The sequence below is a fragment of the Pipistrellus hanaki genome, assembly GCF_964339955.1.
Source record: "Pipistrellus hanaki genome assembly, chromosome: 12".
Lineage (NCBI taxonomy): Eukaryota > Metazoa > Chordata > Mammalia > Chiroptera > Vespertilionidae > Pipistrellus > Pipistrellus hanaki.
The window spans coordinates 37363872-37389568 of record NC_140514.1 but is presented as its reverse complement, the minus strand read 5'-3'; the positions used below and the strand labels follow the sequence as shown (position 1 = coordinate 37389568).

At 38.9% G+C, this 25697-nt stretch overlaps 1 protein-coding gene across 1 annotated transcript in view; it reads right to left on the bottom strand.

The window, feature by feature from the left end:
* Nucleotides 1-25697, bottom strand: part of GMCL1 (germ cell-less 1, spermatogenesis associated) — a 41061-nt gene that overhangs the window by 2460 nt on the left and 12904 nt on the right. Inside the window, exons 7-13 of the mRNA XM_084901206.1 lie at nucleotides 23777-23861; nucleotides 21035-21125; nucleotides 18614-18751; nucleotides 10860-10929; nucleotides 7402-7477; nucleotides 4239-4384; nucleotides 1815-1902 (exon numbers count right to left, since the gene is read on the bottom strand). Coding sequence (XP_084757332.1) covers nucleotides 1815-1902; nucleotides 4239-4384; nucleotides 7402-7477; nucleotides 10860-10929; nucleotides 18614-18751; nucleotides 21035-21125; nucleotides 23777-23861 — 694 coding nt within the window. The remainder of the gene's footprint in view (nucleotides 1-1814; nucleotides 1903-4238; nucleotides 4385-7401; nucleotides 7478-10859; nucleotides 10930-18613; nucleotides 18752-21034; nucleotides 21126-23776; nucleotides 23862-25697) is intronic.

Here is a 25697-nt window from a genome sequence, read left to right as displayed (position 1 = left end):
GAACCAATTGTCTCTCCCTTCCATTCTCTTTAAAAATCAATGGGAAAATATCCTTGGATAAGAATTAACAACAACAACAAAAAAGTAAGGAGCAGAAATGCCTCACACACACACTCATGCACTATTTCTCTATATTCTTTTTTTTTTTTTTTAAATATATTTTATTGATTTTTTACAGAGAGGAAGAGAGAGGGATAGAGAATTAGAAACATTGATCGGCTGCCTCTTGCACACCCCCTACTGGGGATATGCCCGCAACCAAGGTACATGCCCTTGACCGGAATCGAACCGGGACCTTTCAGTCCGCAGACCGATGCTCTACCACTGAGCCAAACCGGTTTCGGCTCTATATTCTTTATAACAGAGAAAGTGAGCAAGATGGGTAAGATGATGGGTCAGGTGAGGCAATCACCTGGGCTGATGGTGCTAAAGTGCTTTAGCCACTATGGCCTAGTCCAGTGGTCGGCAAACTCATTAGTCAAGAGAGTCAAACATCAATAGTAGAACAATTAAAATTTCTTTTGAGAGCCAAATTTTTTAAACTTAAACTTCTTCTACTGCCACTTCTTCAAAATAGACTTGGAACATTACAGATGTCTGTTATTTTAGAAGCCTATTGTGCTAGAGGATATGTTCTCTTAATATTCAATAACTATATAGAGACAAACTGGATTATCTTCAAAGTATTTGCTATTGCATAAATAAATGCACTTATGAAGACAATGAATGAAGCAATTAAGATTCATAACTCTTTGAGGATAAATAAGTAGTTCCCTATGAAAGCTATTCCCTGTATCTTAAAATCAAATTGTTGTGTTTTTTTTTTGTCTTAGTTGTACTTCTAGTAGAATGAGGTAAACTATATGGAAGAGAACATGATACTTACATCTTTGCCTTCAAAAACCTTTAAATCAAATGTTAATTCTACTTAATAATTTTTACTCTGGCCGAAACCGGTTTGGCTCAGTGGATAGAGCGTTGGCTTGTGGACTGAAAGGTCCCAGGTCTGATTCCAGTTAAGGGCATGTAGCTTGGTTATGGGTACATCCCCAGTGGGGGATGTGCAGAAGGCAGCTGATCGATGTTTCTCTCTCATTGATGTTTCTAGCTCTCTATCCCTCTCTCTTCCTCTCTGTAAAAAAATCAATAAAATATATTAAAAAAAAAAAAATTTTATGCTGTTTGGCTGGTGTGGCTCAGTGGTTAAGTGTTGACCTATTAATCAAGAGGTCATAGTTCAATTCCAGTCAGGGCACATGCCTGGGTTGCAGGTTCAATCCCGAATAGGGGCGTGCAGGAGGCAGCCAATCGATGATTCTCTCTCATTATTGAGGTTTCTATTTCTCCCTTCCTCTTTGAAATCAATACAAATATATATATATATACTAGAAGCCTGATGCCATGAAGATTCCTGCTAGAATGAACCATCCTTTCCCTGGCTGCTGGCACTGCCTTTCCACTCAGGCTCAGCCCCTCTTTCCGCTCCAGCCCCACCTTCCTACACTGCCCAGAGGCCCTGAGAGACAGGATGGGGGTGGGGGTTGGGGGTGGGGGGGGGAGGTGTGGGGGAGCAAAAAGTCTGCATGGTCATCACACTCCTGTCATTCGGCTGTCTGTGTATGCAAACTAACCGCCATCTTTGTTGGGTTAATTTGCATATCACTCCTGATTGGCTGGTGGGCTTAACGGAGGTATGGTCAATTTATATGTTTGTCTATTATTAGGTAAAATCTCTATATATATTTAAATTCTAATTAAAAGGATTCAAAAAAGACAAATAATTATAATGAAACAAAAAAAGTAATCAAACATACCTGATCCTTTTCAAGTGTAAGTATTTGATAGCCAGTTGTTCTACTACATATTAGTTTCCCACTACTATCGAAAGAGGCCAAACGTAATCTAGGATTTAAAAAAACAACATACCACAAATAAAAAAACACATATACAATTATTTAAAACCACAGATTAATTTAAATAAGCCCCCTTTCACTTTATTTTTGTCTTCCATATTCTCTAAAAGTCTTTATTTGATAAAAAACTTTAAAAAGTCTTTTCAAACTATAAACTGATTCCTTTTAGATTTATAAACTTGTGCTATTACACATAACTGAAAAAATAATAAGTGCCTTTTTTATGTTGGTAGTATATACATAAAATTTACCATTTGACCATTTTTAAGTGTACAGTTCTTGGCAATAAAATACATTCACCTTGTTCTGCAGTCAGACCACCATCTGTCTCCCGAACTTTTTCATTTGCTCTATTGAAACTCTGTACTCAGTAAGCATCAACTCCTCATTCCCCCTAACCCCAGCTCCACACAACTATCTTACTTTCTGTCTCTACGAACTTGTCTACTCCAGATGCCGGGTGTGAGATGAATAAATACAGTATTTATTTTTGTGTGACTGGTTTATTTCAGTTAGCATAATGTCTATGAGGTTCATGTTGTAGCATGTGTCAGGATACCCTTCCATTTTAAGGCTGAGTAATACTCCACGCCACATTTTGTCTGTTCATCTCTCAATGAAAACTGGGTTGCTTTTACCTTTTAGCTATTATGAATAATTCTATATAATAAAAGCATAGTTTTGCAAATTGTGCCCTTCACTGGGATTTCATCCGGGAGTCTGACCAGGGGGCATGGCTGGAGGCCTCTACTGCTGTTAAAAAATGAATGTACAAATATCTGTCCAAGTCCCTGCTTTCAATTTTTTTCTCATATACCCAGAAGAAGAATTGCTGGATCTTATGGTAATTGTTTAATTTTTGTGTTATATTGTAGAAATCACTGCCAGATCCAATGTTAAGAAGCTTTTCCCCAATATTTTCTTCAAAGAGTTGTTATATAGTTTTAGTTCTATGTTTAGGTCTTTGCTCCATTAAAATATATATATGATTAGATAGAATCATTGATAGGTTGCCGCCTGCACACCCCTACTGAGGATTGAGCCTGCAACCTGGGCATGTGCCCTTGGCCGGAAACCGAACCTGGGACGTTTCAGTCCATAGGCGGACGTTCTATCCAATGAGCCAAATCAGCTATGGCTCTTTGCTCCATTTTGAGATAATTTTTGTGTATGATTTAAGTTAAGTATAAATAAGTGACTTAAAAAAGAATGTTCATTAAGTTATTTTCTAATTTGTCAGCATCCTCTTCAGAAAAATATTGCCAGTTCAACTATCAGGCAAAATTGGACATATTAAATGTTACATAAAGTGAGGGATAATACCAAGCATGTTTTCGTGAAAAAATACCTTGCTGTTATTTCCAGTTTGGACCTTTTACTTGCTAGGAATAGCAGCAAGTAACAGCTTCAGCATCAAGCCCAGTATTAATCCTTTAACATTCATATTACAGCCTATCTTTCTCCCTGACATCTAGATCTTATGACTTAGATTATTAATATACTAGAGGCCCAGTGCACAAAATTCGTGCACTAGGGGGAGGGGAGGGTGGGTGGGGTGGGGTGTGGTGTGGTGGTGGTGGTGGTGGGTGGGTGGGGTGGGGTGGGATGGTGGTGGTGGTGGGGTGTGTGTGTGTGTGGGTGGGGTGGGGTGGTGAGGTGGGGTGTATGTGTGTGTGTAGGGGGTAGTGGGGATGGGGGTGTGTCCTGCAGCTCAGCCTGTACCTCTTCAACCTGGGACCCCTTGAGGGATGTCTAACTGCCCACAGGGATCGGGCCTCAACCAGCAGTCGGGCATCCTTCTCATAAACCAGGACTGCTGGCTCCCAGCCGCTCGCCTACCTGCCTGCCAGCCTGATCACCCCCTAAATACTCCCCTGCCAGCCTGATCGATGCCTAACTGCCCCCCTGCCTGCCCAATTGCCCCCAACTGCTCTCTCCTGCCAGCTCAATTGTCTGCTGGCCCAGTTGCCCCCAACTGCCCTCCCCTGCTGGTCAGGTTGCCCCTAACTGCCTGCCCCTGCAGGCCTGGTCACTCCAAAGAGCCCTCCCCTACAAGTCTGGTCACCCCCAAATGCTCTCCTCTGCTGGCCATCTTGTGACCACACGGGGACGGCCATCTTGTGCAATGATGTGATGGTCAATTTGCATATTACCTCTTTATTATATAGGATTATAGGAATGGAGCCCTATTGTCCCCTTGCACATTCATATATTTGAATATTCATATATTCAAAGTTCTACTATTGTCGGTATAAATTACCAAGGTTTGATTTTATTTTTTATATTTTTGGGGAGTTGAAATAGGGTGGGACGATCTCAACATACCTAAATGCTACGCTCCTTCGAGGTTGTAAACTGACAGATCCACTACAGGGCTGATTCAGTGTATTACGTTTGAAAATGATGAATCGATTGGTGTAAGTTACAAGCAGGTCAAAGCCGAAGTTAAAACCTGTCCACCGCCAGCAATACTAAGAAACACAAAAGAGAAAGATTTACTTCAGTTTGTCACACTAGCAAGTCGAAGTTCAAAATGTGTGTTTTTTTTCTAACTCATTCCAAATATTTCTCTCATGGGTCCATACTTTCTGTCAGTGCCTTTCCCTGAGGCTTTCCACACAGTGCCTTTCCCTTGAGGCTTTCCATATACCTGTGAATATATATAAAGGCGTACCATACAGATAGAGTAAATATCAAAGCCCCAAAGCAGCCTTTATGTCATTGTTCCTTGAAGTACTTTCCTAATATCACCTCTTTGTGATCTGTTTTATACATCTCCATGATGTAATTCTGTCAAATGTAATGTGGCTTTTCACTGCAACTCTAAGTAGGTATAGATTAAGGGTATAGGAGTCTAAATGGAGATAGTAAGAGCTCATTAAGATCTACCAAGTAACCAAAGATACACAACTAGTAAGTAACCAAAGATACACAACTGAATAATTTTAAATACCATATTAGGTTCACAAGTTTGTTTATCCTGCAGTTTAATAATGAGGGGCTATTAAGTAAGATGGTGTGGTACAGTGAAGTAAACTTAGGGTCTTCAAGTGTTTAGTTGACACTCTGAATTACCAGTAAACAACTAATTTAATAGTTCACCAATATCTACTGAGTACATACTATGTGCTCTAGGCATTGAAGAAGTAGCAGTAAATAAGTTTCTGCCCTAATAGAATGTATATTTTAATATGTTTGTGTGGAAGTAGATTAATAATGCATATGAACTAAAGTGGAATGGAAGAAAAGGGAATAGAACAGAACTGTCAGGAAAGAGAACAAGGAAGAGGAGGGGGGCTTGCAGTTGGGGAGCCTACTGGTTCAGACAGGTTGTCAAAGAAGTCTCTCTAAGGAGATGCTAGGTGAGTGGAGGCCCGAGTCAACTAAGAAATGGACTAGATAGCTATATGGGGAAAGCGTGTCAAAGAGAACAGTAAATACAAAGCTTTGTAGGGAAAAACATGCTTGGCTTATCTGAGGAATGGCACTGTGGCTAGGGCAGTGGTCGGCAAACTCATTAGTCAACAGAGCCAAATATCAACAGCACGACGATTAAAATTTGAAAGCCAAAAACCAACTTCTGTGCATGGGCCACAAAGTTTCAATTGCACTGTACGTGTGCACCCGCCTGCACGTGGTATTTTGTGGAAGAGCCACACTTAAGGGGCCAAAGAGCAGCATGTGGCTCATGAGGACATATTCCCTGAGGGAACTTAAGAAGGATCACCATGCAACACTCAAGATGTGCTTGAAATTTAGTTACAAACCCCTGCTGGGGTATAGTGTTTTTTTTTAGTTACATTCATCTGTTTGGGAACAGGTATGGAGTTTATGGAAAGTTGGTACTTAATAAGAATTGGGTTTTGCCAGGTGAGTTTGACAAGAAGGACATTATGCATACAAACCAAGGGCCCTGGGCCTGTGTGCTTAGTGGAAGAGCACTGGCCTGCACACTCAAGGGTCCTGGGTTTGATTCCCAGTCAAGGGAATGTACCTGGGTTGCAGGTTCAATTTCCAGCCCCTGTTGGGGTGCATGCGGAGGCGACCAATCAATGTGCCTCTCTCACATAGATGTATGTTTCATTCTCTCTCCCTCCCACCACTCCTCCCTTCCAATCTCTCTAAAAATCGATGGAGTTAAAAAAAAAAAAAAGCTGTTGAAGTCAGGTGCTAGAGGGGATAGAGCTAGAAAGATAATAGGAGGTAAAGTCTAAAAATGATATGCTTGAAATAGATATTTTGAAGAGGTGGAGTTTTAAAAAATGTAGTTTAAGTCCCTTTAGTGGACCATAAAATAAATTTAATGAGTCAGAATCCATTTTTTTAAAAAATTAAAGAGAGCCCTAGCTGACTGACGGGTTGAGGATTTGATTCTGGTCAAGGGTATGTACCTCGGTTGTGGACTCCATCCCTGGCCCTGGGTCAGGATGTGGGAGAGAGGCAACCAATAAGATGTGTGTTTCCACATCCACATGTCTCTTTCTCTCCTCCTTTACTTCCTCTCTCTTTAAAAATCAAAGGAGAAAAATATCCTCAGGCAAGGATTAACAACAACAAAAAAACACCAAAAAATAAAATAGCAAATAGGATCTTTGGACACAGCAGCAGATTAATTCATAACACTTTTGTTTCACTTTTATACATTTATATTGGGGGTAATGAAAAATGTAATTCTTCATTCTAGCAATGAAATGGTTTGAATGTTTTTAATGGTTATTATAAAATAGAATTACTTTTTCGACTATGTAACAGTTTCCATATAAGTGCGTATTTATTTATTTATTTTTTAAAATACATTTCACTGATTTTTCTTTTTTTCTTTTTCTTTTTTTTTTTTAAAATATATTTTATTGATTTTTGTACAGAGAGGAAGGGAGAGAGATAGAGAGCTAGAAACATCAATGAGAGAGAGTCATCGATCAGCTGCCTCTTGCACACCCCCTACTGGGGATATGCCCGCAACCAAGGTACATGCCCCTGACCGGAATCGAACCCGGGGCCCTTCAGTCCCCAAGCCGACGCTCTATCCATTGAGCTAAACCAGTCCCGGCCATTTCACTGATTTTTCACAGAGAGGGAGAGAGTTAGTAGAAACATCGATCAGCTGCCTCCTACACGCTGGGGATGAGTCCAGCAACCAATGTATGTGCCCATGACCAGAATCGAACCCGGGACCCCTGAGTCCGCAGGCCAAAGCTCCATCCACTGAGCCAAACTGGCCTCGGCCATATAGGTGCTTATTTATCTTGATTTTTGTATTGCCCAGGGATCCTCTTCTTATATCTTTTTTATGGACCCAAAAAGTTCAACTGATACAAAGCCGAATAATCAATCACCACTGAGCATGTAACTTTTTGTCCAGGAGATCATGCTATAGAAACTATCAAAAAAAAACTCTTCTGGTGTCTGACTGTAACTAAAAATGAATTTTGCACTGAAAGTAGAGCAATTTGTATGAGAATTATTAAAAGTCACAACCAATACTTACTTCACCATCTTTGGCAAGCTTTCTACCACACCTCATGCTGTTTGCCTCTAGTTCTTCTTTATTGATTTCTTGAGGCCTAGAAATATATATAAATCATGAAATCTCATAGGAAATAGACAAGTAATTGAAAAAGAACTGTGAGTTAAAAAGAACAGAAGGCCGGGACTGGTTTGGCTCAGTGGATAGAGCATCAGCCTGAGGATTGAAGGGTCCTGGGTTGGATTCCGGTCAGGGGCATGTACCTTGGTTGCGGGCACATCCCCGGTGGCGGGTGTGCAGGAGGCAGCTGATCGATGATTCTCTCTCATCAATGTTTCTAACTCTCTGTCCCTCTCTCTTCCTCTTTGTGAAAAATCAATAAAAAATATATTTTAAAAGAACAGAAGTACTTGTTACTAGTTAAGAAAATAAATGTTTTAAAACTTGTTAAAAAATAAGTGTTTTGTGGTGCAGATAAAATAAGAATTCATTGATTAAATATGGTCCTCACTTTAATAGCCCTGTAGAATGAGCAATGTTCAATATATGTGGATAGAGTGTTTCATGAGGGCCAATATAATTAATTCTATATTTCTGAGAGCAAGAAAACCACTATTATAGTTCAATCCTTTCAATGAGACTCTATTTTAAATTCAATAAATATATAGACGAGAAAAATCTTTAAAAAATAAAGAACATCCAACAGTTCTGAATATACAAAAGAAATAGAATGATTTATAAAGTATTTCCTCCATTACTAAAATATTTCAAATCTGAACTCCTCTTGAGAATTAACTTTCATTTTTTAGTTTTTATTATTTCTGTTTCAACAATCTTATGCTTGTTTAAGGTAAGTATTCTGTGAATATATTTGGAGAAAAATGGGATATATAGTAAAACTAAGAACTCTGGATAATCTCATAATCATTATAATAAATTCGTATGAAACTTTTATACACTCATTGTTTGGATATAAACATAACAAGGCCATTATTTTAGGAGGTCCTTTGGTATATAAAAATGGTTAGCCCAGGCCAGTGTGGCTCAGTTGGTAAGGCATAAACCCATGCACTAAAAGATTGCCAGTTTGATTCCCGATCAGGGCACAGGTTCAGGTTTCAGGCTCGATCCTTGGTAGAGGGCATGCAAGAGGCAGCCCACTGATGTTTCACTCTCATATAGATGTTTCTCTCCCTTTCCCTTCCTCTCTCTCTAAAAATCAATAAAAAAAAATCTTAAAAAATGGCTAAAAGGGATCAGGGGCAAAAATATTAAAGTTCTTAAGACCTCTTTTATATACTCACACATGGATTGTCTCATCACTCTGCTCATACCAACTAGTATAAAGATCAAGTAATAAATGTGGCAATACTTTTGTAAACCACAGAGGACTATGAATTGAAAGAAGAGATAGTTTTCTTTCCCATAAATATTTATGTAGAAGATCATACGCTTTTGGGTAAGGCAATCTGTTACCACAGGATGTTAATTATCTTTAGACTCAAAATTCTTCATAAAAATCATGTCTTGTGAAAGCAGTAGAGGCCTGGTACACGAATTTGTGCACCAGTGGGGTCCGTTGGCCTGGCCTGAGGAATTAGGCTGAAACTGGCTCTTTGACATCCCCTGAGGAGTCCCAGATTACAAACGGGCACAGGCCAGGCTGAGGGACCTCACCGGTGCATGATCGGGGCCAGGGAGGGGCATGAAAGGTTAGCCAGCTGGGAGGGATTGCGGGAGGACTCCAAGGTGTGTCTGGCCCATCTTGCTCAGTCCTGATCAGCCAGACCCCAGCAGGAAGCTCACCTACCGGTTGGAGCATCATCTCCCTCGTGGTCAGTGCATATCATAGTGACTCGTTGACCAATCAACTGTTTGCACCCTGGTGGTTAGTGTACATCATAGCAACCGGTCAATTGGTTGACTGCCCTCTTGTGTCAGTGCATGTCATTGCAAGTGGTTGAGCAGCCTTAGCATATCATTAGCATATTATGCTTTGATTGGTTGAATGGTAGACTGGACACTTAGCATATTAGGCTTTTACTATTATATATAGGAGTATTCCAACTAATATTTATTTTTTATTTTTTTATTTTTTTAAAATATATTTTATTGATTTTTTTTACAGAGAGGAAGAGAGAGGGATAAAGAGTTAGAAACATCGATGAGAGATGAACATCGATCAGCTGCCTCTTGCACACCCCCACAACCAAGGTACATGCCCTTGACCGGAATCGAACCCGGGACCCTTCAGTCCACAGACTGACGCTCTACCACTGAGCCAAACCGGTTTCGGCCCAAGTAATATTTTAATATGTTGAAAGAAAATTGTAAAATATCACTAGGGGAAACAAAGTATATGAGATACTCAATTTCACTAATATAACAAATGACAATTCAAACATTCCATTATTATAATATAATTGACCAGAAAAATAGTTGTAAGATTGATGTTATCCTATATAATAAAAGCCTAATAACATGCTAAGTATCCAGTTGTTCAGTCAGCCATTCAACTAATCAAAGCATAATATGCTAATCATATGCTAAGGCCACTCAACTGTCCAGGGGGCTGACAGTCGACTGACCAGATGCCATCACGTGCACTGACCACCAGGGGGTAGACACTCTGACTGGTAGGTTAGCTTGCTGCTGGGGTCTGAGCAAGATGGGCTGGACACGCCCTGGAGCCCTCCTACAGTCCCTCCCAGCCCCAATCATGCACTGGTGGGGTCCCTTGGCCTGGCCTGTGCCCTTTCGCAATACAGGACCTCTCGGGGGATGTCTCTGTTCCTAATGGTGGAACAACCGGTCACTATGATGCTCACTGACCACCAGGGAGCAGACACTCAATGCAAGAGTTACCCCCTAGTGGTCAGTGCGCTCCCACGGGGGAAGCACTGCTCAGTCAGAAGCTGGGCTCATGGCTGGCAAGCACAGTGGCAGTGGTGGGAACCTCCGTGGGGAGCTGGCCTAAGCTGTCAGTTGAACAGCCCCTGAGGGCTCCCGAACTGTTACGGGGCATAGGCCAGGCTGAAGGCTGCTTTCCCCCACCCCCTGCAGTGCATGAATTTTGTGCACCGGGCCTCTAGTAGAAAGATAAATAAAGCTGATTACATGATCTTTGTTCTACTTTAATAGCTTTTGATTTTTCAATATTGTTACTGATTTTTCAATATAATGAATGCTCTTAAATTCATATAGCCAAAGTTTTTTTTTATTTTAATATATTTTATTGATTTTTTACAGAGAGGAAGAGAGAGGGATAGAGAGTTAGAAACATCGATGAGAGAAAAACATTGATTAGCTGCCTCTTGCACACCCCCTACTGGGGATGTGCCCACAACCAAAGTACATGCCCTTGACTGGAATCGAACCTGGGACCTTTCAGTCCGCAGGCCGATGCTCTATCCACTGAACCAAACCCGTTTTTAGCCAGTTTTTTTTTAATGAGAAATGATATAATGTAACATACTTACCCTACATCACTGTCTTGTTCTGCCCGGAGCATAGCAAGCCACTGCTGTTTATACACAGAAGACAGCCATCCTAAAATGTAAAAATGAATAAATATATTAGAAACATGGAAAAATAGAAAAGATTTAAAATTTTTAAGAATTTGATAAAATTGTTACTTTTTCTAAATTCAAGTTTAGAATAGCAATAAATAAAGCTGGTGATTTATATTTTATAAATATGCTATAACAATATGGCTTAATGATTTTTAAAGTGGTGCTATTTTGTTTTGCCTTACGTTAGATTCTATTTAGATTATATACATTTAAATTAGAACTTAAATCTTTAGCTAAAAGTATATTCTTGTATTTAATAGTTTTCTTTTCATAACTTTCATTTGTGAGAAACATACCCTAAAGAAATATTTTCAGTTTTTACAAAAGTTTTAACAGAAAAAAAAAAGTTTTAACAGAAAACTAATGGATTGTTCTTTTATTATCTAAAAATAACTAATTAATGGAAAATAAGCCATCTTTAAATTACCAGATGAATTATGCACACTAGAGAAATGATTCTAGCATATTAAACCTAGGTAACTATTATTAAAAATAAAAATTCCAATTTAAATCCTATAAATGGAATAAAAATTGCAGGTATTTTCCTTTAATAAACATAATTTCCCCCATCAAATCAATATGCATAAGCTGAAATTATTTTAGATAAAAAACATAGCTATATTAAAAATATAAGTAGAATTGACTTAACACCATATTTTTCTGCTTTTATTTATTCTCAACCACAAGAATTTTTTTTATGATGTAAAATTTTTTCCTTTTTCTTTAAAATTTTATACCTATTGATTTTAGAGAGAGATAAAACATTGCTTTGTTGTTCCACTTATTTATTTATTCATTGTTTCTTGTATGCACCCTGACTAGGGGATCGAACTCACAACCTTGGCTAATCAGATGACTCTCTAACCAACGGAGCTACCTGACTAGTAGAGTTTTTCTATATTTTATGTTCTCAATCTCTACCCAAAATTAAAAAAAGGGGGAAACTCTACTGTAGTTAAAATCTGGATTTTCACTTTGTAAGTCTCTAATAAAGGGATCCAGATGACTTGTACTGATTTATTGGTATCTTTCCTCAGAACTCTTGAATTCTTCTGTCCCTTCAAATTTTTAAAAAATATATATTTTATTGGCCAAAACTGGTTTGGCTCAGTGGATAGAGCGTCAGCCTGCGGACCGGGAGGTCCCGGGTTCGGTTCGGTCAGGGGCATGTACCTTGGTTGTGGGCACATTCTCATTGGGGTGTGTGCAGGAGGCAGCTGATCGATGTTTCTCTCTCATTGATGTTTCTGACTCTCTATCCTTCTCCCTTCCTCTCTGTAAAAAATCAATAAAATACATTTAAAAAAAAAGATAAAAATATTTTATTGATTTTCTTACAGAGAGGAAGGGAGAAGGATAGAGAGTTTGAAACAATGATGAGAGAGAAACATCAATCAGCTGCCTCCTTTACACCCCTTCCTGGGGATGTGTCCACAACCAAGGTACATGCCCTTGACTGGAATCTAACCTGGGACCCTTGAGTCCGCAGGCCGACGCTCTATCCACTGAGCCAAACCAGTTAGGGCCAAAATACTATTCTTGCAATTATAAAGAATAACTGCTAAATGTCCAGGCCACAGACAATTTGTCTTCAGTAGGTCAATACTACTGAAAAGCAAAGTTTAGCCGAAACCGGTTTGGCTCAGTGGTAGAGCGGACTGAAAGGTCCCGGGTTCGATTCCGGTCAAGGGCATGTACCTTGGTTGCGGGCACATCCCCAGTAGGGGGTGTGCAAGAGGCAGCTGGTCGATGTTTCTCTCTCATCGATGTTTCTAGCTCTCTATCTCTCTCCCTTCTTCTCTGTAAAAAATCAATAAAATATATTTTTTTAAAAAGAAAAGAAAAGCAAAGTTTATGTGACCCGGTATACATACACACATACTGTATTTTATTTGCAATGCATTCAGATTTAGAAGTTTTGTTCTACTGTATTTTATTTTTATTTATTTTAAAGTATATTTTTATTGATTTCAGAGAGAAGAGAGAGAGGGAGAGAGAGATAGAAACTTCAATGAAGAGAGAAAATTATCAATTGGCTACCTCCTGCATGCCCCTAATGGGGATCAAGCCTGCAACCCACGCATGTGCTCTGACTGGAAATCCAACCATTATCCGTGGCTCATAGATCGAACTTAACCACTGAGCCATGCTTTTTTATTTTTTAAAAAGCAGATTCTTTCCCATAAAAATGACTTCTCAACTCACTAATGATTATATTTGCAGTCTAAAATTCAAGAGATAGAATATGGCTTTTTGTGATTCACTTACAAAATTGGAATGAAAGGGTTATATATATGTATTCTTAATATCATATATTTCGCATGAAAATGTTTTAAAAATTAAGTTTCAACAACCATTAAATAATTTCCTTTAAAACCAAAAGCATTTTAACAAGTTAAAACATGGATGCATATATTTGTCCCTGCTTTCTTGCCTTAATCTAAAAAAGCAAAAAGTCATATTAGAAATCCAGAAATCTTTCTGGTCACTGGTATTTCGCCCAGTAGCAGCAGTCCAAAAATAAGTCAAGAGGACACTAGTTCAAATGTAATGTTGACAGATAATATATAGAAACATCCTCAAAAAGAATCCCTGCTAAAATGAATTTGAGAAACATGAGGTGAAAATATGTGAAACTTGTTCCTTTATGCAGAGTTTTAAATATGGTTATATAGTCATATTTCCAGAAGGCAGATAGATGCACTAGGAAGAGTTTACCAGAATCCTTCTTGGCAGAGAGTTAATGTTTAGATTACTGTGAAAAGGTGGCTCAGAAAGGAAACAATAGTTGTTAGAGGGGGGACTCAGCCAAGGGAGAGTATTTTGTTTTGTTTTTTAACAAAAGAGACCTAATCATATTTTATAGGCTGAGGTACAATAGGTGGGAAAAGGTTTAAGACTGATAAAGCAAAATTCCAGAACAAACAGGCTAAATGGGATTATGAACAAGGTAGATGGCTATCTTGAACAGGGAAGGAGGACCTCAACTTCTGTGACAGGAGGAAAACAGACAGGTGGAAAGACTAGGAATTTAAATAAATTACTGCCTGAATACCTCAAATTTATATAAAAAGCAGAAGAGGGTTCATGCTGACAGTAAGGTAATTAGATTAGAAGCTTGAACAGAGTGGCAGAGGTTTGACTTAAGTGCTAAAGCGAATGAAAAAGGGGACTGACCAAGTAAAAGTAGTATAAGGAGGCCCAAGGTCCAAGCTTAGTGTTGAAATGTGAATTTGCAGTGGCACCAATTAAAAAGTTGTAGATTTCTCTGTGCAGTATTCAGCACAGGGTAGAGGATATGGAACAAAGAAAGTTTAATTTAGTTTTAGGATTTGCCAAATAAAGAATGAGTTAAAGATAATAGTGAAAGCAGCTCAAATGATCTATCATAAAATCCAAGGGCCAAAAATAGCAGAAGTTTGAAAGGCTGATAGACAATGAAAGGCTTAAAATGGATTGGAAATAAAATAACAATGTAAAGGAAATGAGGCTATGAATATAATAGAAGGTTATACATAGCCTGAAGACTACCAGACTTCTCATGCTAAGAAATTCTGGGTTATAAGGTTCATGATGTTTCCAGAGGTGGTGAGTGCCTAATGTTCAGCAAACATAAATGTTACTAGAGTTGAGGTCAAATTACTAGGAAGCTAGGTTATTAAGTGGAATGATCATTATGTGACTGTACAGGAGTGGGAAGGTAGACAGTAAATCAAGCATCCAAGTCTTATATGAATGTAAAGAGAAGAGAGAAAGGATACAGGGTGAGTCTGATCATATGTAATAATATTTGGAAAGGGCATTGAGGGCCTAGGACTTTCTGGCCTCCTACCCCTATACTGGGGCATGGTCTCTTAATAGAAAGTCCTCTATAGGGAGAAAATAGTATTCTCTGGGTGAGCTAAATAAATGGAAGGAAGAGATGGAAGATATGGAAGTTTATAGACCCTAGCTGCAGAACACATAACTGAAAGGTTTGGGAGGAATAACATGATAGGTCAGAGGTACCAAGGGAAAGGGAAGTATGACAAGGAGAGTATGGAATAAAACAGATTTATTAATCTGACCTAAGACAGATCTAATTTCTTGAAACAATGGAGTTCAAATGTGTTTGACATAGTTGAATTCTAAAATAGACTGTTTCTATACAAAGTCCTGCCTTACTTGGAATTAAACATATTTCTTAAAATTTTTACCTAAAGATTGTCAAAATGGATGTAGTAAACCTCTTCAGAATGCATAATAATATTAACATGTGTTTGGCACTATTTCTAAAAAATAATCAATGAATTTTAGCTAAGTAATAAAAATTATTTTAATTCATTTCAAATGTAGGATTTACTGCTATTGAGAGAACACATTAATCTATCTAATTTGAGTTATGTGCCACTTTTTAACCCCTTACAAACAGTATAGGATATCATTTTAATTTATATTCTGCTTTTGAAACTGTAATTTTTATTGGGATATAGGAAAACCTATTCATCTTATCTAATAAAAGAGTAACATGCAAATTAACCACCATCCCCACCACATCCACAAGCCACGTCCACCAGCCAATCAGGAGTGAGTATGCAAATTAACCCAGTAAGATGGCTGCAGCCACGGAGAGAGCAGGAGGGAGGCTTGGGTTTCCCAGCGATGGAGAAAGCCAAGCTTTCAGCATACCCTGGCTGGTTTCAATTATAGAAGATAAATAAATCCCAACAGAAATGGCTGCCGCCAAGGAGTGAGCAGAAGGCTTGGCTCCGCTCCAGGCTACAAAGTTTCAACTGTAGAAGATAAATCCCAGATACCAGGGCCTTGGCTTGGGTCATCAGGGGGCATGGCCGGCCTGCAAGCCACCACAGGTTCCTAGCCCACGTCACCCCATGCACCAAGGGAACCCCCACCCTGATCTGGGACACCCTTTAGGTCAAACCAGCTGGCCTCCACCCATGCACGAGGCCTCTATCCTATCTAATAAAAGAGTAATATGCAGACTGACCATCACTCCAACACACAAGATGGCTGCCCCCATGTGGTCAAAGATCCTGCCCCCATGTGGACACAAGATGGCCAGCAGGGAAGGGCAGTTGGGAGGGACCAGGCCTGCAAGGGAGGGCAGTTGGGGGTGACCAGGCCAGCAGAGGAAGAAAGTTGGGGGCAAACAGGCTGGCAGGGGAGTAGTTAGACATCAATCAGGCTGGCAGGGGAGTGGTTAGGGGATGATCAGAAGCAGTTAGGGGCAATCAGGAAGGAAGGCAAGTGAGCAGTTGGGAGCCAGCAGTCCTGGATTGTGAGAGGGATGTCTTTCTGCCTGTTTAGGCCAGATCCCACCTGGATCGTGTCTGGATTGGGTCTAAACGGGCAGTCAGACATCCCTCAAGGGGTCCCAGATTGGAGAGGGTGCAGGCTGTGCTCAGGGATAATCCCCTTCCCCCGTGCATGAATTTCATGCAACGAGCCTCTAGGCCATTTATAATTGTAAGATGGACTATTCACTAAAATGAAAAAAGTCCCTCCATAATTTTAAGTCAGAAAAAAAAAAAGCTGAAATCTAGTCAGAAATATGGGATCTAAATTATTTTCATTTTTACACTGAATTAAATATTTCAGACTAAAATTACTAATACCCACTTTGCATTCCAAAAATATAAAGCTTATCCCTTGTACCACAGACACACCTAAATTAAATTGCTTTAGAATAGACTTTCTTTTTTTTAACCTCTTTCAAAATTCATTTATAAAGAGCCTTAAAAAGAAGTATAATTAGCCCTGGCTGTAGGGCTCAGTTGTTTGGGTGTCATCCCATGCAACTGAAAAATTGCTGGTTCAATTTCTGGTCAGAGCACATGCCTGAACTGTGGTCTCAATTCCTGCTAGGAGGCATATTGGAGGCAGCCAACAGATGTTTTGCTCTCACATAGATTACTCTTTGTCTCTCTCTCTTTCAAATTGGCCTTAGCATCTAGTATTACCCCTGTGCTAGGGTCTGATATATAACACACACTAAAACTACTAAATTATCTATCTATATAAAAAGCCAGCAACCGGGAACACCATAATGACTGGAACGACCAGTCACTATGATGTACACTGTGGCCAGAGAACCGGCCTGATCAGGGGCAGGGCTGGCCAGTCAACCTCCCACAGCCCACGCTCCTCCCCATGGCCGGCCCTGCCCTTAATTGGCCCACCAATCCCAATCAGGGCGAGACTCACTGGCCAGTTGCCTGTGATCTCTCCCCACAACTGGCCTGACCCTGATTGGGGCGGGTGGCCAGCCAACCTCCCACGTCTCTCCTCCCAATAGGCCTGGCCCCGACCCGCCCTGATTGCAGCCAGGCTGGCCAGAACCCATCCATGCACTGGGCTTCTAGTAGAGAATATAATCTTCAGAGAAACTGTGTCTAAAAACCCCACAACCATGCAAATACAGTACACACCATCTCATCTTGGCTCTCTAAAACTAATATTATGAAAATGATTCATATGGGGAGTTGAGTTTGATCTCTCTCCCTTGTTGAAATATTGTAGTTTCTACATTTCTCACAATAATCCTATATAATAAAAGCCTAATATGCTAAGCGTCAAGTCATCCATTCAACCAATTAAAGAGTAATATGCTAATGATATGCCAAGGCTGTTCAACTGCTTGCTATGATGTACACTGACCACCAGGGGCAGACACTCCGAACAGATTAGCTTGCTACTGGGATCCAGCCAGTGGGACTGAGCAAGAGATGGGCTGGACATGCCCTGGAGCCCTCCAGTGGTCCCTTTCCGGTTGGCCAGCCTCCTGCGTCCCTCCCTGGCCCCAATCATGCACTGGTGGGGTCTCTCACCCTGGCCTGCAACCCTCTTGCAATCTGGGCTGAGGGACCCCTCCCCCAAATGCACGAATTTCATCCACTAGGCCTCTTGATCTGAATAAGGGCCTCCTTAACATTAAAAATAAAGAAATAAAATAAAAATGACTTATATGAAACTAATAGAAAAACAATGTCTATAAAACTATTAGTGATTTTATAAAAATACATTACTTTCAAATGTATCAGAGTGTTACTTTTGGTTTGCTTTCCATTGAATACCTTTCTAAATAAGTATACAGATTACAGAAAGTCTATTCTATGCTTCTTAGATGTATATATAGTACTAAACTGAATTTTATACAAGCACTAGAGATTTAGTTGAGAATATTAAATCAGTAATTGTCTTAAAATTTTAAATTATAATTAGCAAAGATATTACATTTTCTAATATGTAACATTAGAGCTTTAAGATTAGAATAAGGAAAAAAGAAAATAAGCAAATTTATGGAGTATTAATAGAAAAAAGGAGTTATAAACTTTAAAGAATACTACAAAAACCGTTTTAAAAAGTCTGGAGCAAAGTAGTGTACTAGTTAATAAAATGAAAGAACACCCATATTACAGAAAAATATATAACCACTTAAATATTCTGAGGACTATTTAATGACATAGAAAAATACCCAAAATATATGATGTGAACACAGGAAATTACCTGCATGTTAGGATTCAGCTTTGGTATAAAACTGTGTATCTTACTAGGATTAAGGATAATTTCTATTAAGTATGCTTTTCTATGATATATATTATTATTATTATTATAATCAGAAAGATATTACTTAAAATCATAATTTCATTATATTCTCTTACCTGGAGGTATTAGAGAATCTTGTTCAATAATCCGTGCAGAGGCCAAATCACTGATAATATACTGTAACCTTAAATATCTGAATACTGATACAAATGGTTTTCCTTGCTCAGTTTCAAGGAAAGCCATACCTTCAAAATCTATAAAAAAAATAAATAAATAGTTTAAGTTAAATAGCCATTCTTTTAAAATCTATTAATTTACTTTTTTATTAAATGTTGTCAGGGGTGTTTGGAGACACACACTCACACACACACACACACACACACACACACACACACACACTCCATCTTATGTGTTGGAGTTTAGGCCCAATCCTACTGGGCAGTCGGACATCCCTCAAGGGGCCCTAGATTGGAGAGGGTGGGTGCAGGCTGGGATGAGGGACACACCCCCACCCCCCATGCATGTATTTCGTGCACCAGGCCTCTAGTTCAAATATGAAATAAGATACAAAAACACTGAAGCTACTGTACACATGGATAGTATTTATTGTTAAAATAATTTAAGTAAGAAGTATATGGCTTAACTGGTCAAGATGGTAGAGTAGGTAAATGCTGTACTCAAATCCTCCCACAACCACATTAAATTTACGAATAAACTACAGAACAACCATCATTCAGAATCACCTGAAATACAGCTGAACTGAAGTCCTACAACTGAGGATATAAAGAAAAAACCACATCGAGACTGGTAGGAGGGTCGGAGATGTGGAATGGGCTGCCCCACACTCATGAGTGGTGAATAAAACTCAGGAGATATCTTTGCATGCAGAGATGCTCCCTGTAGAGGGAGGAGTGCCAGCCCCATACCAGGTCCCCTGACCATGGTTCCAATGCCAGCACCAGAAGTCTCTGTAACTTCTGACTGTGAAAACCAGCTTGGATTGTGGTTGAGTGAGACAGAGGGCTGCTAGAGTCTCAAGTGTTTCTCTTAAAGGGCCCAAGTAAGGACTTAATTGGTCTCACTTGCTCTGAGTTTCAGCACTGGGAAACCCGGGACATACAGGGAGAAACCAAGTTGTCTGGCATTGGGGTGAGAGCTAAAGGAGTGGCTTTCTCCCAGACAGAAGTACTCTCCCTTCCACAGAGCCAGTAGGGAGGTGCCATAACTGAGCCTCCATCAATCTGGCTAATTCTGTTAGCCTCACCCTGCTGATTCCCTGAGACCCCACTGCATCCAACTTGCAGGCCCAAAAATTGTTTCCAGTGGCTATTCCATACAAAAGGCCTGTCTTGGCTCATGTTTTGGAATTCCTAAAAATCTCTAAAACAAGCAGCATCTGGCCATAGTGTGCCACTTAGCTCCTGCTAAGTGGTCTCAGACCCAGCACTAGTGGCAGCCAGTCTTGGTTCACAGCTTGGTTTCTCCTGGGCACTTCCAAGTCCAGCACAAATAGCAGCCATCTGCAGATTGCATTGTAGCTTATGCCGGGTGATGACACAGGGGGGCTATCTATCATCAGTTGGACATCCCTCTCCTAATCCGGGACTGCCGGCTCCTAACTGTTCACCTGCTTGCTGGCCTGATCCCCTTAACTGCTCTCCCCTCCTGGCCTAATCCCTAACTACTCTCCCCTCCCAGCCTGTTCCCTCTTAATTGCTCTCCCCTGCCTGCCTGATTGCCCCTAACCTCCTCTGTCTCTACCTCTGTCCCGCCACCATGGCTTTGTCCAGAAGATATCCGATCTAATTAGCATATTGCTCTTTTATTAATATAGATCAGTGATCGGCAAACTCATTAGTCAACAGAGCCACAGTTTGCTGACCACTGGTATAGATAAACAAAAAATGGGGCCAGGCATAGACCAAAAATGACAGTAAACTAAGAAAATCATGAATTAAGGATTATTAAGTTATGTACTTCCTTACCTGAGGGCCATTAAATTTTTAACCTGTATTTATTTTAGTAAAGTAAAATAAATATATTACATGCTCTATCTCTGTCCGGATAAGGAAGACTTTATAGCAGTTGATCTTAACCAATTTCAGGTCAATTTTCCTTGGGAATCTGATGAAAATTATGGAAACTCTCCCCCCAAAAATACCACACACACACATACACAGTTTTGCATCCACTTTCAGAGGTTAGTGATACACAGAAGCCTATCTGTGGGCCCCCCAAGTGAAGAATTGTTTTCTAATACACAGGTTTAATTTGTAGGGAAAACTCAATACGATCAAACAAAAGATAAATTTAAAAACAGTAGTTTGGGAGCTCAAAACATGGTTTAAAGAGTAATAATTCAGTTACTGCTAAGCAAGGCATTTTCCTTATCCAGCCTCAATTTTCTCAGTGGAAATGAGGGGTTGAATTAGATAATTGCAATGGTGCTCTCCAGCACTAAAATTTTCTATGTCTATAATGATTTTAATAAATTTCAATTAAAAAAAACAAGCTTTTAACAAAAATTTCAGGTATACCTTTTTTCCTCTTAGAAAACCAGACATCTGTTTCAGTCAGAAGCTGTTTTAAAGATCCATTCCAAGAAGGCACAAGTTGAAGGAACATCCACTAGGTTAAAAAAGTAAATAAAAAATTGACAAAAACTTTAGCATATTATGATTTTTACAATTTTTAAACTGCTTCCCCTTTAAACATAATGCTAAAAAATTTAATTTCATTACAAGCAACAGAAAGAAGTAGAACTATTACATGACATGCTTACAAGCTTTAAATTAATCATGGCATTAATCACTGTCCAATAATAAAAACTAGGTGAGTGTGCAACAAAGAATAAATTAATTCTTCCCCAGTCGGCATGGCTCTGTGGTTGAGCATCGAACTATGAACCAGGAGGTGATGGTTCGATTCTCGCGGTCAGGGCACATGCCTGGGTTGTGGGCTCAAATACCAGTGTGAGGTGTGCAGGAGATAGCCAATCGATGATTCTCATCATTAATGTTTCTATCTCTTTCCCTCTCTGAAATCAATAAAAATATATTTTTAAAAAGAGAATAAAATAATTCTTTAAAGTATTTATTATCTCAAATACATTGTAGTTTTATTATTAAAAAGGTAAAGGTTTAATATATATTACATTACATTAGCAAATTTATTCCAATTTTATACTAATTTATTCTACTGATCAATTAACTCGATTCCACCACATACTATGTGAAATTATAAATGTGAGAAATTAAACAAGGGAAAAAGGAGTTTCTTATTACCTTATCGCTGTTGAGACAGTATGCAGTACAGTAAAGAGCATGGACTTTTAAATCCTGACCCTACCAACTAGTAGCTGGGCAAATTACTTAATTTCTCTGGGCCTTAATTTCTTCAATTATTTAATGAGCTTAATATGTCTACCTCATAGAACATTAAAAAAATCAGTATGTGTAGCACACTTTGAACAGTGCTTAGCACACAGTAAACATTTATCATTATTGGCCTAACAGCAGTTATAACAGGAAAGTATGAATGCTACCGGTGGCTTAGCAATAGAAATGAGCTACTACTCTTCTAGAAATAATCTACCATTCCTTTAATGATTAGATCAGCGTTTTTCAACCGCTGTTCCGCGGCACACTAGTGTGCCGCGAGATGTTGCCTGGTGTGCCGTAGGTGCAGACAAGACAAGAATTTTATAATTTTTCACTATTTTGTTTACTTAATATTTCATAATAAAGTAATTATAAAATACTTTCTTTGTGTTTATTTGATTCCTATTCAAGAGAATTACTTTATATATAGTCAATATAGGCACAGAGTTAAATTTTTTAACATTTTCTAATGGTGGTGTGCCTCGTGATTTTTTTCATGAAACAAGTGTGCCTTTGCCCAAAAAAGGTTGAAAAACACTGGATTAGATAACCCCATTACTAAAATTTCTTCTTTTTTTAAAGTTTTTTCTTTTTCTTTTTCTTTATTTTAAAATATATTTTATTGATTTTTTTTTTACAGAGAGGAAGAGAGAGGGATGGAGAGTTAGAAACATCGATGAAAGAGAATCATCGACCAGATGCCTCCTGCACACTTCCTGCTGAGAATGTGCCCACAACCAAGGTACATGCCCTTGACCGGAATAGAACCTGGGACCCTTTAGTCCGCAGGCCGACGCTCTATCCACTGAGCCAAATCGGTTTCGGCTCAAATTTCTTGAAGAAAAATAGGAATAACATCCTACCATAAAAACAACCACAATGATATAACTAGAAGGTGTTGCATTCCTAGATTTCACAATCTTGTTAAATATAGACTCCATGGTGGGGACAAAATTATGCAGTGAGAAAAGCAATGGATTGGGACTCTTAACACCTGGGTTCTGCCTCAAGGCTGCCACTTAGTAACTGTAAGTATTCTAAGTCTTAGTATGTATAGAACAAGAATAATAAAAATAATATTTATTAATTACAAAAAAATCTGTCTCTTGAGAGAGTGGTGAAAATAAAATTACATTTAAAATGTTGAAACCTTTGAAAAGGATGGGATGAAACATACGCCTGAATGCAAACAAGGTCTTTAAGAGAAGAATTTCAATGTTTTCTAGAAAAGCATGTGTGAAGATTTCATTATATTTATTACTTCACTTAAACCTCAACTTGAAAACATTTCTGAAAACCATATACAATACAGGTTTGAACTGTTCAGGTCCACTTACTTGTGTGTTTTCTTTAAGAAATACTATAAATGTATTTTCTTTTCCCTTTGATTTTCTTTATAACATTTTATTGTCTAACTTACTTTATTGTAAGAACACAGAATACATATAACACACCAAATATGTGTTAATCAGTGAGGCCGATAATAGGTTATTAGTAGTTATGAGTAGCTAAGTTCTTGGGGAGTCAAGAACTTGGGGGTGGGGGTAAGAGGAGATTAATTTCAGTACCCCTAACCCCTGAAATGTTCAAGAGTCAACTGTAAAACATTTAACATTTCTGATTATGTAAATAGCATAACAATAACCTATTTGTTGTTGAAAAATTCTGGGGAAAAACAGAAATGTATTCCTAGGAGAGAAAGTAGGAAGACCAAATTAAAATCACTCATTGTGGCACCAAATCCCTAAACACAAAGACTTCTTAACATTTTCCCATATTTACTTTATTTTTCTTAAATTTATAACTATTCCCTATCACTGGACACTATCAGTTACCAATATTTCACTATTATCATCAATGCCGAGGTAATAGCCCACACACATTATATTACATCAATACCTTTTTAAGAGCTGTGTACACATCCATTTCCACTTGCATCACAAATAAGTTAGATGAACCAATAAGCAGTTTCATGACACTTATACTAGAAAAGATAAAACAGAGGTAGTGAGTCATCTTCATGCACAGAGGCTGGTGGAAATGAAAACTTTGTCTTTTTAGCAAAAGAAAACGTGCAATTAAAAATTAAACCAGTCTTTTAGCCCAAGACAAAGAATCTTTGGCAGGAAACAATCCATTTGAACACAGGGATAATACTAACAGGAAAACGAAAAGAGTTCTGATCTGCTAATTAATTCGGTTAAAGCAAGGTCCCAATAAGAAAACATTTAGTATGCTCTAATAAAGTAGCAGCCTTACTCTTTTTCCTTTCCTCCCATTTAATGTTTAAAAAAAGACATCTGTCAAAATAAAATGAAACAGATCTCCAAAGCAACCTTTAAACTAGGCTTAAGAGAACTGCTTAGTCATAAAACAATGCTTTTATTGTTCATGAGAGTAAGATCAAGAAATGTGTGTCCGTTTGCCCTGGCCTGTGTATATAAGTGGTTAGAGCAGGGGGTCTTCAAACTACGGCCCGCGGGCCACATGTGGCCCGCAGAGGAGTCTGATCCGGCCCGCCAGGTTTTTTGGGCAGTGAGCGCAGCCGAGGTGTTACAGTAGGAATTAGTAGTTCATATAGTCCGGCCCTCCAGCTCTCTGAGGGACCGTGATCTGGCCCCCACTTTAAAAAGTTTGAGGACCCCTGGGTTAGAGCATCAGCCCATCACCAAGGGGTCAGGGCATGTACTTGGGTTTTGGATTTACTCCCTCCATTTCCTCCTTGTTTCTTCCCCCCCTCCCCCCAAAGGGAAGCCTGAGGAGACAACCAATCAATGTTTTCCTCCCTCCCTTCCTCTCTCTGAAAAGCAATGGAAAAAATATCTTCAGGTGAGGATTACCAAAAACAAACAAACAACATCAAAAAAGAAACAAACATATGTTAACTTAAATTTAGATAAAAAATATCACCAGTTGCTTTCCTTCTTTTCCTTTTTCTTTCCTTCAAGTCAGAATAAGAAAGAGCATTTGAGTTTTTAAGATAGTCCCTGTGATTTATCTTACTTTTGAAAAAGCTCAATGAGAGATTATGATAGAAAAAAATAATGTTTCTAATGATTTTCAAACCAAACATACTGCAGAGTAAATAAATAAATTTGTTTATACCATGACATCACTAGGTGATGATTTTTATTTATTTACTTTTTTTGGGGGTAGAATAATTCTTTCTACTAAAGTATTGAAGGGTAGAGAAAAGGAAAGGATCCAAGAATTCAGAAGGTGGTCTAGCCATAAAAGCAACATTTACATTAATTCTTGTATTTTATCTTGAAAGTTCAAAGAAATTGGAATTCTCTACTCCATACTGTTTTTAATGCATAAAAGTGTTTATCTCTTAGGTCTCTCTATGCTTCCTACTCCTCTCCCCACCCCAAATCAATAAAATTGACATTCCAGGAAGCTATGCAGCAATAAGTCATTGGTTTTGTACATTTCCATTGGAGTGTAAAGAAAATGCAAGCCTGAAATGCAAGACTAAAAAGCCTACTGGTCTCTAAAAGATTATTCCCACCCTGAATTTCTCAGATTCCCCCATTACTACAATTAAGCTTCTTGGGGGCAGAGCCATGACATAATCATCTCTGTATTGTCCACTCTCTATCTCTCTCCCTTCCTCTCTGTAAAAAAATCAATATATTTTTAAAAAAAGAAACATTGATGTGCAGAACATCGATTGGCTGCCTCTTAAATGGCCCCCACCATGGATTGAGTCCAAAACCCAGGCATGTGCCTTGACTGGGAATCAAACCAGCAACCTTTTGGTGCACAGGACAACACCCTGGGCCATACCAGCCAGGGCTAAAGATGATTTTAAAGATAA